The 15,946-nt window shown below is 46.8% G+C and overlaps 1 protein-coding gene across 1 annotated transcript; it reads left to right on the top strand.

Moving 5' to 3' along the window:
• The first annotated feature begins 214 nt into the window (after window positions 1-214).
• UCMA (upper zone of growth plate and cartilage matrix associated) lies at window positions 215-11,507 on the top strand. The gene is made up of 5 exons (XM_081142291.1): window positions 215-692; window positions 1,023-1,088; window positions 1,184-1,279; window positions 5,220-5,318; window positions 11,062-11,507. Exons 1-5 carry the CDS (start codon window positions 635-637, stop codon window positions 11,157-11,159), a joined length of 417 nt encoding a protein of 138 aa, XP_080998417.1. The 5' UTR covers window positions 215-634; the 3' UTR covers window positions 11,160-11,507.
• Window positions 11,508-15,946: the final 4,439 nt, after the last annotated feature.

Genomic DNA, 15,946 nt, shown 5'->3' with positions numbered 1-15,946 from the left:
GTGTGTGTGTGGGGGGGGGGGGGTCCATGCTTTGCTTGACAGTAAGTATCTGGGGACAAAGTGTCAAGGTGAGGGGAACTCTGATTACCATCAGAATGATCCCTGCGTCCATGCAAGTGTCACCCTGATGGGGGGCCTTCCTGCCTTTCTGGTCCCTCCCTGCTTGACTTCCGAGTCAAAGTCCCCTTTGAGCCTCTCTTCCTTCCTCCCACAGGCTGCAGCCTCCAGGATGAGTCCCCACCTCTTCTGCAGCAGATGCCAGGAGCTCTTTGAAACTTGCCCTTGGTCTCTGGAATCCTGACTCTGAGGCTGGGCATTCCAACGGCAACTCCTTGGGTGCGGATCTTGGAAAAGCCACTTCAAAACTGTCTCAACCCAGGCCCCAAGGACAGCTCTGCTTCTGTGAGGTTTGTAAGGTGCCAAAAACATCTCCGGTGCTCAGGCTGGAGCAGCCAATGGAAGCCAAGACTGGGACCCCTCCCACTCCCCCCTCAGTGGCATCCCAGCCTCCTGAATCTCTCCTCCCTGTCTCCTGGCCTGTCTGACACAGCAGTGAGGCCCCAGAGGACCCAGGTCTGCAGAACCCTCTTCATCTGCCCTGTGGTTCCCAGACGGAGCCTCATCCTCTCCAAAGATGACCTGGAGACAGCTGCTGCTTGTTTCCTGTTTCTCAGTCACTGTGCTCCTGTCCAGTGAGTATGGGGAGGCTCCAGGATGGACTGGTGTTGGGTGAGGCTGCTCAGGTGGCTGGCCCAGAGAGAGAAGGGGTAGGTGCTTATCTATAAGATGGCTGTGCTGTGTGTGTGTGTGTGTGTGTGTGTGTGTGTGACACAATACAACACAGAGGAAACCGTTGGCCTGGAGGTTTCCTGGGGAGGTAAGCTCTGGGCTGGTGTATGTGGGACCCAGGACCGCACACTGGGGCCTGGCAGGTCTCTGTCCTGGGAAGGATGGGCCTGGCCTGGCTGGGATGAGGGTCCCCTCAGTGCGCTGCAGCCCTCACTCTCTGCTCTGGTCCACAGTGCTGCAGGAGGGGACCAGTGCATCAGTGGGCACCAGGCAGGTGGCCAGACAAGAGGCCCAGGAAGGTGAGTGCAGGAGCCACCCAGGGCAGGTGGGCTAGCGCCTGTGGTTGCCCTGGTGAGCCCATGCTGGTTGTGACCGGGCCTCCTTCGGGTTTCAGGTGTGGAACAGAAGATTTTCATGCAGGAATCAGATGCCTCGAATTTCCTCAAGAAGCGTGGCAAGCGGTCCCCCAAATCCCGAGATGAGGTCAATGGTAAGAATGCTGGCAATTGGCCTTCTGCTGGCCCCTCCAGTTCCTTCTCTCTCTCAGTCAGCTGGACTGTGGGGACCTAGGTCCTCGGGCATCAAAGTGACTGCAGCTCTTAGTTAGAAATCGCACATTTCCTGGATTGCAGGTCACATCTGTTTAGACTGACTATGCTGTTAGGGTAAGGGACAGTGCCACATGCACTTAACAGTGACGAGATATAACCTGGTTCCAGAAAGTTAGAACCATACGAGGAAAATCCATGTTCTAGTCAGCACGGACACAATATCTCAGTGTGTGCTTTTTGGGGTATTGCAAAGTGAGCCCTTACACGCAAGAGCAATAGCATTGCGAGCAGGGAGAGGGTACATGAGACTCGGAGTTGGGACTATGGGTTTGGTGACAGCTTTGCTGCTAAGTGGACTTGTCCACTTCCTCTCTCAGGGCCCAAATTTCCTTATTTACAAGCCCCTGAAAGTGTGGTGTTTAGCCAGCAGTGTTTTGTTTTGTTTTGTTTTAAGTTTTTGTTTCCAATGCATTTGGGAGGCTTTTGAGCTGAGAAGCTTGCCTCCTCAGCTTTCAGTAGGCCCCAGTGTCCCCTGCCTAGCAGGGACCCTCATTTCCATGACCTGTCGACCTGGAAGGCATTGGAGTTTTCTGCCCTTGAACTAGATTCTTCCAAGGACTCTGAGTGCTGACTGTCTCCGAGTCTGTAGCTTGATTCATTACTCGTGTGAGTGTCTGAATAAGCTCTTTGTGTCGCTCAGCACACTCCACAAGGTAACTTGCTCCATAAAAATCATAGGAGTTTTCAGATGATGGGGAAGAAGAGAGTAGAAAATGCTGGGAGATAAAATTCCTTTTTTTTAGAAAAAGGACAAATATTAACCAAACTGGGAAAACTTCCAGGCCTCACACAATTTGCGATTTAAAAGCTAGCAAATGTCAAGAAACACTGAAAAGACTGATGGAGGTTGGGCAGTTCTTGATATAAATCAGAGCAGCAACCTCCTGGAAGACTTCCAGGGGGCAACAGGTGTGAATTTTAGAGGCAGGTAGTTTCCATTCTGGGAAGCTGAGCAGAACAATGAGGCATGTGACTAAGCCAGAGGTTCCTCACCTCAAATAGAAGTTCAGTGTGTCTGTTGGGGGGGGGGGGCAGCCTGGAGAACATCTAGGATGCACCCGAGTTCATGTCTAGTCACCTGGTCAGTTTCAATGGATGGGCAGGGGATCAGGGCCCAATTATGTCTCGGGCTGGGTAAAAGGCAAGTGATAAACTTGAATTTGGAACCAGGGAACAGGCATCTGACATCTCTAAGCTTCTGGGTAAAGATGCAGGTCACTTCAGGGTGAAAGGAGGAACTAATCCAGTGAAATGCATGCTTTTGAGGAGAGATGTACACAATAGTGTAAGAATAGCATCTTGTCTCAGGAATTAGTTTTTATTCTTTGTTAAGTCAAAAGTCCAACGTGTGGCACCTCCAAAAAAGCAATTTCGGAAGGAAGTTGCTTTTCTGAAGTATACAGGGATGGAAAATGCTTCTTTAGGAATTGGCGGTGGCTCATTAAGCACCTGCTTAGAGTCCAAATCCCCTGTCTCCGCATTCCCACCCCCAGCAGCTTTCTGGTACCTGTAGCATTGTTGAAGCTTGGGGGGGTGGGGGGGTTGTAAGGGAGATTCTGCCACGCACGGCGTGTTCTGTCCAGGAGTGGAGTGTGGGTGCCTGGAGCTCTGGCCCCAGTCATAGCTCTGCCTTGCCCAGCATTGACCTTGATTAAATCAACTCACCTGAGTGAATCCCCTAAGAAATGTGTGGATGTGGGGAAGAGGCGGCATGGGGATGGACTGGAGTGCCAAGCCTTTCTGTCAGATCAGATTCCTGCAACTATGCAGGTAACAGTACAAGTTTCGGAAAAACATGTACTTTACAGAAGGAAGCCACACTGAGACCAGTTCGGATAACTTGATTTTTCATGAGTTAAGTTAGATAATATAAACCTAATATAAATAACCACTGTTTAATTAATTTACTTATTCTTGTAAATTTCTTACTTTCAAGAAGGGTTTGAGATGGTTGCCGGTCTTATTGTTTCGCAAAGAAATACTACTTGTTTCTCCAGCACCCGTATACTGTGGGCTGGGGCAGAACACCAGTGGCTCTCCTCACATCCTCTGCTTCCATCATAACCCCCTCCTTCCTCTTGCACATCCACACTGGTGGGGGCAACGGCACCTCAGCCTCCTCCCTTTGATGTAAGAGGAATCAGACCTCACCTCATGGGAGGGATGGGAGCTCTGAGGGACCAGTTCCTCCTGCACCAGACACAGCCTTCCTGCTGCCATGGATTTTCCCAGCTGAAGCCCAGACAAAAGAAATATCTTAAAACTAAGAGCACTTTAAATAATTTCCACCAGACAACCACAGCTCTGGCACCAAACAGCTCAATGTGAAGATTTGAGGACAGAGATGGATGAACTTGGAAACTAATTTATTTTACATAGAAAAATCTAAAATGTACAGAGATATTTTTCAGTCTAAATGAGAGTAGGTGAGAAACAGTTGCACTTGCTAATGAGGTGGGATGTGGTTGTTCAGGTGGGATTCCCTTTGGGGCTCAAGGGAGTGTTATCGAGCTTCATTTTTCAACTGCCAAGGGTGTCACCTTATTTATGTCACCTTATTTATGTGTTCTCAGTGACAGTTTTTAGTTTTCACCAGCTGGACTTCTTCCAACCATAGAGGTGTACTTTCAATTTCATAATGTGGAACTCGGATTCCCCATAAAAAGGTTTACAGCCAACTTTACTGAAATGCATTGCCTTACAAAATAAGGGATACCTGTGGTTAGTGTTTCCATCAGGAAGTTTGCCTAATCGCCCCATATCCTGTACTAGTTATCTATTGCTGTATAACAAACAATCCCCAATCTACCAGCTTGAACAAATTACCTCAAAATTTAGCAGCTTAAAACATTTGTTGTTTCACATTTGCTAGAGTCAAAAACCTTGGTCTAATTAGTTGGTAGATTCTGGCTCAGGGTTTCTCAACAGGCTGCAGTTATCTCAAAACATGACTGTGAGAAGATTAGTTTTCAAGCTCATTCATGTGGCTGTTGGCATGCCTCAGGTCCTTGCTATTGGTCAAGGACATCAGTTTCTTGCCATGAGTGGGCCTCTTCATAAGACAGCTTACAACATGTAACTGGCTTCTCATAGTGAGAGCAAAACCTAGAAAGAGGCTGACCAACCCAAGACAGAAGCCACAGTCTTGTTTGTAACCTAGATGGGAGGTCACATTCCACCACTTTTGCCATATTCTGCTCATTAGCAGCGAGTCACTAGGTCAGCTCCACACAAGGGGAGGGAATTAGCATACCAGGGGCATGAGTATCAGGGATCCCCCTAGATCCCCTACCCCATGCCATCAGTGTATAGACTTCTATCATAGCAGCCATAATGTCTTTTAGTAGAGGGACAGAATCTCTCTTACTTGCATCTTTAATCCCAGTGTGTATCATATACATTCTGGCCATGATAGGTGCGCAAAGATGTTGAATGGACTTGAAAGTATTAATTAATGTGAAATGAACTTTAAGTTAGATGAACTACCTCTTCTAATTCATTTCTGACATTGAACTTCTCGAGTTTCTAAGTGGCCTAGAATACTTGGCTACATCGTAATTTTATGTGTGAAGCTAAACTGCTTCACCTTTTGGGGTCTCAGTCTTCTCATTTGGGCAAAGAGGTGGTTGGATGGAAAGACCTCCTAGGTCCTCCAAGTTTGAAAACCTATGTCAGGAGTAAACCAATTCAGTGAAGCCCCACCCTTAGCCCTCACAAACAACCAGATTAAGTTTCTTTGGCAAAATAATCGGTGTTCCCCTAAATGTGTGCAGATGTCCCTATTCTTGGGGGCCGCTCTCACCTCTTACCCTTTCACAGCGGAGAACATACAGAAGCTGAGGGCTGATGAGCTACGAAGAGAATATCATGAGGAACAACGGAACGAGTCTGAGAACTTCGTGGAGGAGCAAAATGATGGTAAGAGCTCTTTGGCCAGCATCTCTGGGGAAGTGGGGCTTTGTGGGAAAACCACAAAGTGGAGTTGCCTCCACGTCTCCCTAAGTTTTAATTAGAGGAGAAAGAGAAGCTCTACTTTCACATCTATGGGAGTCTTGAGAAGAAAGGAGAAAGTCATAAATGGCCATAGAACTTGAGAAGGGACAGAAAAGGACAGTACCCCTCTGCTGCCAAGGGCTCAGGGACTGTGGGGCGGGGGGGATCGAGGGCTGACTGCATTCTCTCCTACTTGGGGGTCACTGGAGTGGCCTGTGTTCTCTGTATTAGCGCCTACACTGGTGGCTTAGCACTTGTAGAGTTGGATTGGGAGGGTTTCAAACTCAGTTTTAAGTGTCTTCGATTCACATTGGCTCTGTTTGGTTTGCCAGGATCCTGGCAAACCAAACTTTTCTGGGAACAACTCAGGCTGTCGTAACTCAGAGGCAAACACTTCTGTTTACAATGGCTCTAGGAATGGAACTCATCCTGGAAAACCAAGGCCTTCGTTTACCTATTCACTATAATCAGCATCTTATCTGACTGGCAGAGGCAAACCAGGAAAACTCAGAAAGCACTGGTCACCGGTGCCCTGCCTTGTACCCTTCACACCTCCAATACCTGCATCTACCGTTGATATGAAGGCTCCAACATACCCATAGCATCGGGCATCGGCTTATTTCTACATGATTTGCTTGTGCCCTTACCCAGCTGCTGTTAGGGTCTTCCCTACTAAGGTGTCGCCTTTGCCTCAGTGTCTCACTAGGCAATCAGCACATCTCATTTCTGCCCTCGAAACTTGGGCAGACAGGGCTCCAGCTTCTGCAAGGAAATGCTGATTTCATCAAGGCCTCTGGAGGCAGCGGGGTGTAGGCAAGAGTGAGGAGTAAAGAGCTCTATGTTTGAACCACACAGCCTTCCACCAGGTTGAATTTGACTTTGGATCTCTAAGTACCCTCAAGTAAAAACCCTTAGGTACATTTAATAGGGCTCAGACCAGCAGGCCTGTTTGTGTGTGTGTGTTCCTTGTTTTTGGTCTTTCAAGACTGAAATGCTCCTGAGTAAGCTCCAGGATGCATATGAGCTTCGACATAGGCCCCAGTTTAGGTCACCTTTTTAAAGGTCAGCGATTTCAGTTCTGAAGTTGTTACCTCCTGGCTTGTTTGCCCTGGTGGATTTCAGAAGGATATGATCACCAGATACCTGAGGGCTGCAGGCCATGACCATTGCCCTGCAGGTGGCACCTAGCTGAGCCCTGCAACAGGTATTGAGCTTGGATCCTGGCAAACCAAACTGTTCTGGGAACAACTCAGGCTGTTGTAACTCAGAGGCAAACACTTCTGTTTACCTTGGTGGATGGCTAGGGGAGAGGCATTTTACAAATGAGAATGTGGCCTCCAAAATTCCTTCGGTGTTTTGTTTTGTTTTTTTACTCATAGTATTAATAACAGCATTTTATTTTGTGAGTTTTTTAATGTTTCAAGTCCAAATCCCTAACACCTGGGTAGAAAATTTGATGTTTTCCGTTTTATGATGAAATTAGAATGAGAGGTCAGGCACCTTGGGGATGACAGGTCCTCCACCAAAGCCAGAGGAGACTAAGATCAGGGACCTCAGGCCTTGCCTACAAAGATGAAGACACTGCAGGGCAGGGCACAGGCCTTTGGGGTCTGTAGTGATAGCCGCTGTTGTCATTGATGAGTACTTGGTCCCTCAGGCAGTGGGAATGAACTGCCAATCCTTACAACCAGCTTCTGAGGTCTTGCAATTTCCATTTTACCGTTTCAAAATTCATCCTGAGAAAGGATACACGAATACCCAAGGCGATACTGCTAGTAAGGGGTCTGAACTAAACCAGCGGAGGTCATGTTCTTGTAAACGAAGGATGACCAAATGCGTGGAGGTCCTGGAGATCTTCACTGCAGGGACTGGCCCGTGAGGATGCAGTGAGGAGGGTAAAGCAGAGGCTGCCCAGAGAGGCCTCCCCGGGGCCTGGTGAAGGAGGCAGGGGGGCGGAGCAGGCCTGGCCGGCCTGAGGGTTATTGTACACACAGGGGAAACTCGGTTCACTTTTCTCCTCTTGCCCTGCCTCTGCTCCAGAGCACCAAGTGATGCTGGCAACCCGCACACAGGTGTGTTGCTCAGAGCTCTTCCCTGAGGCCCCACTCCCCTGCCCCTGCCACCAGGACTCTGGCTTCAGTTAGCTGTCTTCCTCTGACAGTGTCGCCAGTTCTGAGAACAACTGAGGGTAGTTGGATGTCCATCTTCTCCCCGAGATTCTTGCTTCATAAAGGCCAGTGCTGAGGGATTTCCATGGGGAACCAGGAGGACTGAGGTTTCCACTGGAGAGATTGTAGGCAGGTGGTCTGGAGGGAGGTTTCTGGACAAAAGAGTCCTTCCTGAGGACCTAAAAATCCCACTCCAAAGGCCTCTCTATCAACCTACCTGGGCCACTGGTCCTGGTTTGGGGAAAGTGGGTGGGATAGGTTAGAGCCTCACTCGGCTGTGCCATGGCTCCTGGTAGCAACTCTACTCAAAACCACCAACTTCACAGGGCAAAATAACTTTGAGTTCTGCCTCTGAAAGCTCCAGGATAAACAGTGTGCTGAGCTCCCGCTTCTAAGGCCTCAGTGGTAGTGTAAGCCGGCTTCTACCTTCAAAGCCAAAGCCTAAGTCAGGCCATCTGAAGTTGGCTGCATAACAAAGGATCCCTGGCCACAAGTGGTCCCATACACAAAAGCAACACTGTCAGGGCCTCTGGTCTTTATTAGGGAGGCCCTTCCCTTTGTCTAAGTACTGTAAAATGGCCTAAGAAGAGTCTGGTCTGGCCTGGGGAAAATCATGCTAAGATTGGCAAGGAGTAGCTGGTCTTACCCAGATGAGAAAGGTCTGAACAGCGATAGCTAACACTCAAAGCTCCAGTCTGGGTCTGACCCGTGAGCTTGAGTCTGTCTCTGGGGTGCCAAGTCCCTAAGGGGATTTTTAGCACCAAGGGCTCACATAGGAAGGAACCAGTCCCAGCAGCCATATGGCCCCAACACCAAGTGGTGACAAGGGTGCTTGCTGTTGAGACCACCTGGCTCTCACAGGTGCTAAGGTGCACTTTCTCTACATGCTGAAGCCTGCAGGCCATGCTGTTAGTCCAGTGCTACAGAGGATACATTTCACGGGCACTAAAGTCAGGTTCCCAGGCTTTCTGATCTTTGATATTACCTTTTTTTGTTAGGACTTCCCATCCTCCCAACATTTTTCAAAAATACTTTAAAAAATTTGTAGTAAAATATATATAACATAAAATTTGCCACCTTAACTAATTTTTAAATGTATAATTCAGTAGCATTTTGTACATTCAGTGTTGCAATTCACAAATTCACAAATGTCCCTATTTCCAAAACCTTTCATCACCTCCAACAGGCACTCTGTACCCATCACGCAATAACTCTCCATTCGTCACAGCACCTAGTGACCTCTAATGTGTTTTTCACCTCTATGAATTTGCTTATTCTAGTTATGTAACAGAAGTGGATTTACACAATATTTGTCTTTTTGTGTCTGGCGTATTTCACTTAGCTTGTTTCAAGTTTCATTTATATTGTAGCAAGTATCAGAAAGTCATCCTTTTTATCGCTGAATAATACATATGTACATATATGTGTACATAGGCCTCACATTTTGTTTATCCATTCATTGGGTCCCGTTTTCAGTTCTTTTATATATATACCTAGGAGTGGAACTATTGCCTTACATGGTAATTGTTTACCTGTTTGAGGAGCTGCATGGATGCTTTTTAAACTTTGGAGGCTGTGATAACGAGCTTTAATGGCACCTAACAACAATAACAGGCTGTCTGGAACTGGCATCAGGAGACTATTTCTACCATTGAACATAGGTCTTCTTCAGAAATACATCTTATCAAATACAGTAAAATAAGACTTTCTTACTCATTAAGAACTCCCTTCTGATCTTTTTAGCCTTTTACTATGAAAAATTTCAAATATACTTAAAAGTATATAGTACACCCAGAATCAACCATTGTCAAGATTTCCCCACACTTGCTTCATCCATCCATTTTCCCAGTTAGTTTTAGAAACATTTTTTATTTTTATTTTTTGCCTCACCATCCCTCTGACAGAGAGCAAGGATCTCTTGTTTTTGAAGGAAAGCTTCACGCCTCTTCAGCAGGAAGCAGCTACAGAAGACACTCTGTGCCTTTTCTCTGAAAGAACTCAGAGCCAGTGTCCTGAAGGGGGGATGTGTTGGCAGTTAGTTAGAAATGAGCAGAACAAGGGCAATGGGTTAGATACAAAAGGTCATCAGGGTGGAAAGCCCCATGTGCCTAGCAATTGCCCCCAGGGTGACCTTTCCTCCCCTGGCATGTCAGCTGGTCATGGGGTTTGGATCCTCTGATCTTTCCACCCTAGAGATAACATCTAGGCCTCAGGTGTGATTTAGCTCCAGGCCCAGAAAAGCAACAAACCAGCCACAGCTTACTCAGGACCAGCTGCATTGGATAATGATCCCTTGCCAGGGCCCGACCAATCAATTGATGGAGACCACAATCCTGAAAGGACACACCTGGAAAGCTGCCAACTGTTACAATGAGATCATCCCCTAGGACTTCCCCGAAAATCTTTACCCTTAAAAGCCTTAGGACCGAGGACCCAGTGCACTCTCCCTCCTGGGAGCACTCCAGTACCTTTCCCTTTCCCTCCCCCCTCCCCCCAGGCAGTTACTATTAGCTTCCTCACTCCCAAATTCTTTGCCTCTATAGTATGTTTCCTAAGCCCATTTCTTCTAGGAATTACTTCTTCTACCTCTGTGATTTACCAAATAAATGTTCTCTTATAGCTTGGAAAAAAGGAATATTATTTTTAAAGCTTAAAAACACAGAACACCTGGAGAAAATTATGCTAAGTGAAATAAGCCAGGCAGAGAAAGACAAATATCACGTGATCTCGCTTATATGTGGAATCTAAAGAACTTAATAAACTGATGAACAGAATAGATTCAATGACATGGAAGCATACTTGAGACTGATGAATGTCAGAGGGATGGAGGAGGGAGGGTGGGTGGAGGGGGAGAGAGTAACCAAAGAATTTATGTGCATATATACACAACCCAAGGACACGGACAATGGTGGGGAGAGGGACTGGGGAGGGGGATGGGACAGGGTGGAACAGGTCATTGGGGAGAAAAAGGGACATCTATAATATTTTAAACAAAAATAAAATTTAAAAAAATAAAACAGAGAACAATATAGAGATAATAATTACTCATAATTCCATCATTCCTAATTGACAATTATTTCCTTCCATGATTTTCCCCAAAGGTATGGCTTATAGTCTATTTTTATTACTATTTTACTACTTTTGCATTTTGTGTCTTAGGTATTATAACTTCTAGCCAGTTTCTGCTCTTCCCCCTTCGCTGGTTTTGTAGGGAACATGGGACTCAAATGCCAGACCCTGGACCCGACTCTCTTGGCAACCAGCTCTGTGACCTTCACCTGTCTAGGCCTGATTCTAAAAAATAAGACCTCTGGACTTGGTGTTCTCTCAGGCCCTGCCAGCTCTAACATTTGATGTCTGGTACCAATGTGCACAGGTGTTGGTTCATGCATGGCACCAAGGAGTGGGCAGTTTGGGTTGACAGCTGCTAAGAGAGCTTGGTGGCTCTCTTCAGCTCAGAATCCTCTCCATCCCAACATGATTTCATCTCTGCTCCCCAGAACAAGAAGAGAGAAGCCGGGAGGCTATTGAGCAGTGGCGCGAGTGGCATTATGACGGCCTGTACCCATCATATCTCTATAACCGCCACCACATCTGACCTCATCCTGACAAACCCAGAAGACAGAGCTTGAAATGCACTTACCCCAGGTGTTTGAATGACTCCCATACAAACAGGCCCCTTCAAAGGGTCTCAATTTGGGGCCTGCTGTGGTAAACACATAAGGCCTTTGGTTCTGATGAAAATGCCTGGCTTTCGCTTCTTTGCAGATAAATTCTGAGCTGAGCAAATGCCTGTGGGGCTGCCTAGCACCAAACCTACAGTTTCCCCTTGCTCAGTCATTGTTCCCAAAGTACGAGTCCCATTCCATAGAGCAGTGAAAAGAATCACAGTAAAGAGAAGATTCCATGTTTGCTTATAGCTTACAAATAAAAATGCTGAGTCAACAATGAATTACCTTCTTTTTAATCCCCACCCAAGGACATGCTTAGAGAGAGGGAGAGAGAGAAACATCAATCCGTTACCTTCTGTACGTGCCCCTACTGGGGATCGAACCTGCAACCCAGGCATGTGCCCTGACCAGGAATTGAACTCTCAACCCTTCGGTGCACAGGATGATGCTCAACCAACTGAGCCACTCTGGCCGGGCATGAATTATCTTCTTCTCAAATCCTGAACTTAGGTTTGTCAACCTACCATCCCTAAATGAGTGTTACACTGACTTGGGTGTCTCAGGGGTCACATGAGAGAACAATGCTAAAACAATTATTTTGATAAAATCATTCTCTGAGATGGTTCGTGAGCCTAGGCGCTTCTCTGAAAATAGCGTTCAGGTTCAACTGTAGTTTGCTTTTTCCCATTTGTTTGTTTTTATAAAATATGTTTTTATTGATTTTTAGAGGAAGGGAGAGGGATAGAGAGTTAGAAACATCAATGAGAGAGAAACATCACTAATGGGCTGCCTCCTACTGGGGATCGAGCCCACAACCCGGGCGTGTGCCCTGACCGGGAATCAAACCCATGACCTCTGGGTTCCTGGGTCAATGCTCAACCACTTAGCCACACCGACAGGGCTCAATTGTGCTTTTCTAATTGCACCAATCAGAAGCCTGGGTTACAGCCAGGCCAGTTGTAATCCAAACTAGAAAACAGATAAAATTGAGTTTTGGTATCCTCTGATTTTCCTTCAGTTTGTTAGGGCTGCCATAACAAAGTATACAAACTGGGTAGCTTAAAACAATAAAAATGTATTCTCTCACAGTTCTAGAGGCTAGAAATCTGGAATCATGGTGTTGGCAGAGCCAAACTCCCACCAAAGGCCCTAGGAGAGGGTCCCTCCTCCCCTCTTCCAGCTTCTGTAGCCCAGGCTGCCTTGGCTTGGGGCAGCGTCACTCCATTGTCACATGGCCTTCTCTCCTCATGTTGTCACGTTATCTTCTGTCTTTCTCTGTTCCTTCTACTCTTCTTATACAGACATCAGTCATTAACCTTATCTTAAACTGATTACATCCGCAAGGACCCTGTTTCCAAATTAGGCCACATGCACAGGTACTGCAGGTTAGGGCTTCAGCATGTCTTTTGGGGGGACACGATTCAACGCTAGCAGTGCCCCTTTCTCCTCTCCCAACCACTCTGCCTTCCTGCCCCAGACTCAGCATCTCTCCTACTTCCAGCCTTGCTCTCAACTGCCTTCAGGAATTCCACGCTAAGAACACAGAACAACTTCCACAGGCGCCTGTGCAGGCCACAGCGCCCTGGAGGGTGAAGATGAAAAATAAGCGATCACTCTTGGCCATCTCCCTGTCCCAACCCCTGGGCCCTCTGCTTCCTCCATGACTTGGGCCCCTGGCCTGCTAGTCCAGCCTGCTTCTGAGGTTGGGCTTCCAGGGCACTACACGGCAACTTTCCTTTGGGGAAAAGCTGCTCAATTGTGGTAAAATACTCCATCAGAGGTGGGGCTATTTACTAGATCAGGATACTTTGCAATAAATGCATGTATTTTAAAGTAGTTTTTAAAGACTGATAAAACCTTTAAAAACATTCTAGTGATGAAGCAATTATGCATTTTCCAAATCATATCATATATATGGTCAGCACTGTATTTTCTCACAGAAACTCCAAGCAGGTGGTGAACTGGCCTCAGGGAGGCAGGAAGGGCATTGGGTTAACCCCATGACTGACTGCTACAAGGGCAGGTAGAACAGAGGGGCCACTGTCCTCCCAGCAGTCCAGGATTCACAATCTGAAGACTCAGGCTTGGGGCACAAGTAAAGCCCCATCACAAGTCAAAGCAGTGCCCAATTTTCCAGTGGCATGATGTGCTTTGTTAAATGTGCCCTAAGGTACAAGATTGGGAGCCGAGGCCCTGGAATATCTTGATTATGCTCTTTTGGGGAGCATTGAGGAATTTGCTGTAAAGTTATGTTACCAATACATATCTTAGGTGTCTGTGGGTGTCTAAACTGGATCAAATAAGAATGCTTCCAAAAGAAACCAGGGGAGTAATGGTTTCCTCAGGCTTGGAAAAAGGTGTACAAAATACTCAACTGAAAACTGCATTTCACCATTTCAAATGCTCTTTACACTTTTATTCATCCTTACCCAATATTTTGTTTTTTTGTTACAGTAAGTGCTCAGAGTAGTAAATGTAAGCCATATAGAAGCCAACTACACAAAAGGGGTCTTTCTCTGTGCTTCTTAGTTCTGCCCTGAACTGAGCCATGTGAGGGAGGAGGTGTGTCCCCTTCCACTTTTTGTTTATATGCACACGTGTATTTTCATTTTTCATAATGGCAATGCAACATGTAAGTATGGAAGTCCGGATAGCCCCACTCCCAGCAGCACGGGAAGGAGCTTCTTAGCTAACAGAACTGGCTGATACCAGATGAGCTCTGAAAGCTCCCTCTTTCTAAGGTCTAAATGAGTATTTACCTCAACCAAATAGCTCTATTATACTGTCACCATGTTCCTTGATTCTTTTAAGCATGAGAGCATTATGGGATGGGGTCCTTTTACTGGAACTCTTCTACGGTGGCTCTGGTGCGGCTGTGCCAGCTGTGTGCACTTCTCTGGGGGGCAACAGGTGCTCAGGGCACTGTCTGTGCTCCTCAACAAGCCCTATTTTATGTTTACATTACATGGCACTAGTGGGGTGTGTGTATGCCGTTGCTCCCTTTGCATATTAGTGAATATGCTAGAGTTTACTTATCCACTCCTAAGACCTCTGGAAATAAAATGTGGGGTCATAACATACACATATTAAAACTGGATCAATCAGATTTCTCTTTGAAGAGGTTAAGTGCTTACCATCACTGAACATCTTTGCCAATCCTTTCTTAAACCAAGCAAATGGAGTCGGGGAGAGGGAACCCTGGCAACATAGTTTTTGTGGTGTCCCCCCAGACAGCAAACCTCAGCTGCAGCTCAATTCTCCAGTCAGTTTTCACCAGGTGATTGGTGCACACCCCACCTACACAATTCATCTATTTCCATAGGCCACCCACCTGCTTCCAGGCCTGTTTTCCACAGAAAGTCTCTTCAGAAATCTGCTCTTCTCTTCACAGCCTTGAGTGAAAGTAGCAGGAGCTGTAAATTAGAATGCAATAGCAGTGGAAGAAACTGGCACAAAATAAAAACTTCAGAGGCCTTGACATTTCATTACTATTTTTACATTACCTGATGAGCCTGAAATTATTTGGGAGGAATGAGTATTTCAAAGTGTTGAAGCATAAAATCAGAACAGAAAGGCATGGGGTTCTGCTGTTTGCCTTCCATCTCCCCAGGCTCTGATGTAGATAGGAGAAATCAGTGGGCTTGAGTAGAACAAAGGTCAGGGATGTCTCGCCCAGAATTACTGGGCAGGAGACACATGTGCGGATCCCATCTGCCTCCTATCACACCCCCTAAAGTGGCAGAACAGGGAGCCTTAGCAAACTGGCCAGGTATAGCCCCTGGCTCAAGACCTGTGCTCTTAGGGGTGGGGCTCCTCATTGTATCTAACCCCGCACGTAGATCAGAAATTCTTGCTAACAGGTATCTAGGAACAGCACATGCCTGACCATAGCTTGGCTACCAAGTACAGCGAGATGAGATGGGGAGCCAACACAGGGCAGCAGTGCAAGTTGAGCCGACTGCCAGCTCAGATCCGAGTCAGGACTCTGGGCTGTTGGGCCAGTGATACAGGTGAAACTGCCCTCTTGGTCGGCCAGAGGCCGGATGCCAAGCCAGGCCCTGACCCTTTAGGCTGGTAACCCCAACTTACGTGGGTTGTCTGTTTCCACACACCCAGTTGGGCAATAGAGACAAGACAAAGCATTGCTCTTGCCCCTCAGTCAGGAAACAGGAGCTACATTTGGTCTGTTACAGGTAACGATATCACATACAAATGCCTTCTGGCAAGGTGACCAGCAACCAGGTGGATGGTGGTAAAGCATCCTGATTCAGTCCATTTCCCACAGCCAGCATTTCAAAAGGCCTCCCCGTCCACAGGGAGAAACATGAGGGCCATACAGACGTCAAAAACCAAGAATGGTCTGGGTGTGTGGCCCATTTAAAAGAACAAAACAGCCTGTCTTTGCCTCTTTAATGTCCACGCTTGGAGTGTTGGCTCTAGATAAACAACTCTGGCACAAACGGGTCCCCTTATTTCTGGCAGAAATAAGAATTCTGTTACCTCATTCTACCCCTGTCCTTAACAAGGACCCCATTATACTTCAGGGTTTTCAAATTCCACCCAGAATTCCTTCATTAAAGCCAATCAGTCATTTCCTGGGCAGGAGGAAGCACGCCAAAGGTAATAGGACCAGGAATCTGGGCAGCCACATTCAATAGGAAATTAATAATGGAACGATCTGTATTTTTAGACTGGCCTTGTCAAAAGTGTGGTC

The sequence above is a fragment of the Miniopterus schreibersii genome (genome assembly GCF_964146895.1).
Source record: "Miniopterus schreibersii genome assembly, chromosome: 1".
Lineage (NCBI taxonomy): Eukaryota > Metazoa > Chordata > Mammalia > Chiroptera > Miniopteridae > Miniopterus > Miniopterus schreibersii.
The sequence above is the reverse complement of the archived record's forward strand: the minus strand, read 5'-3'. Positions and strand labels throughout refer to the sequence as shown.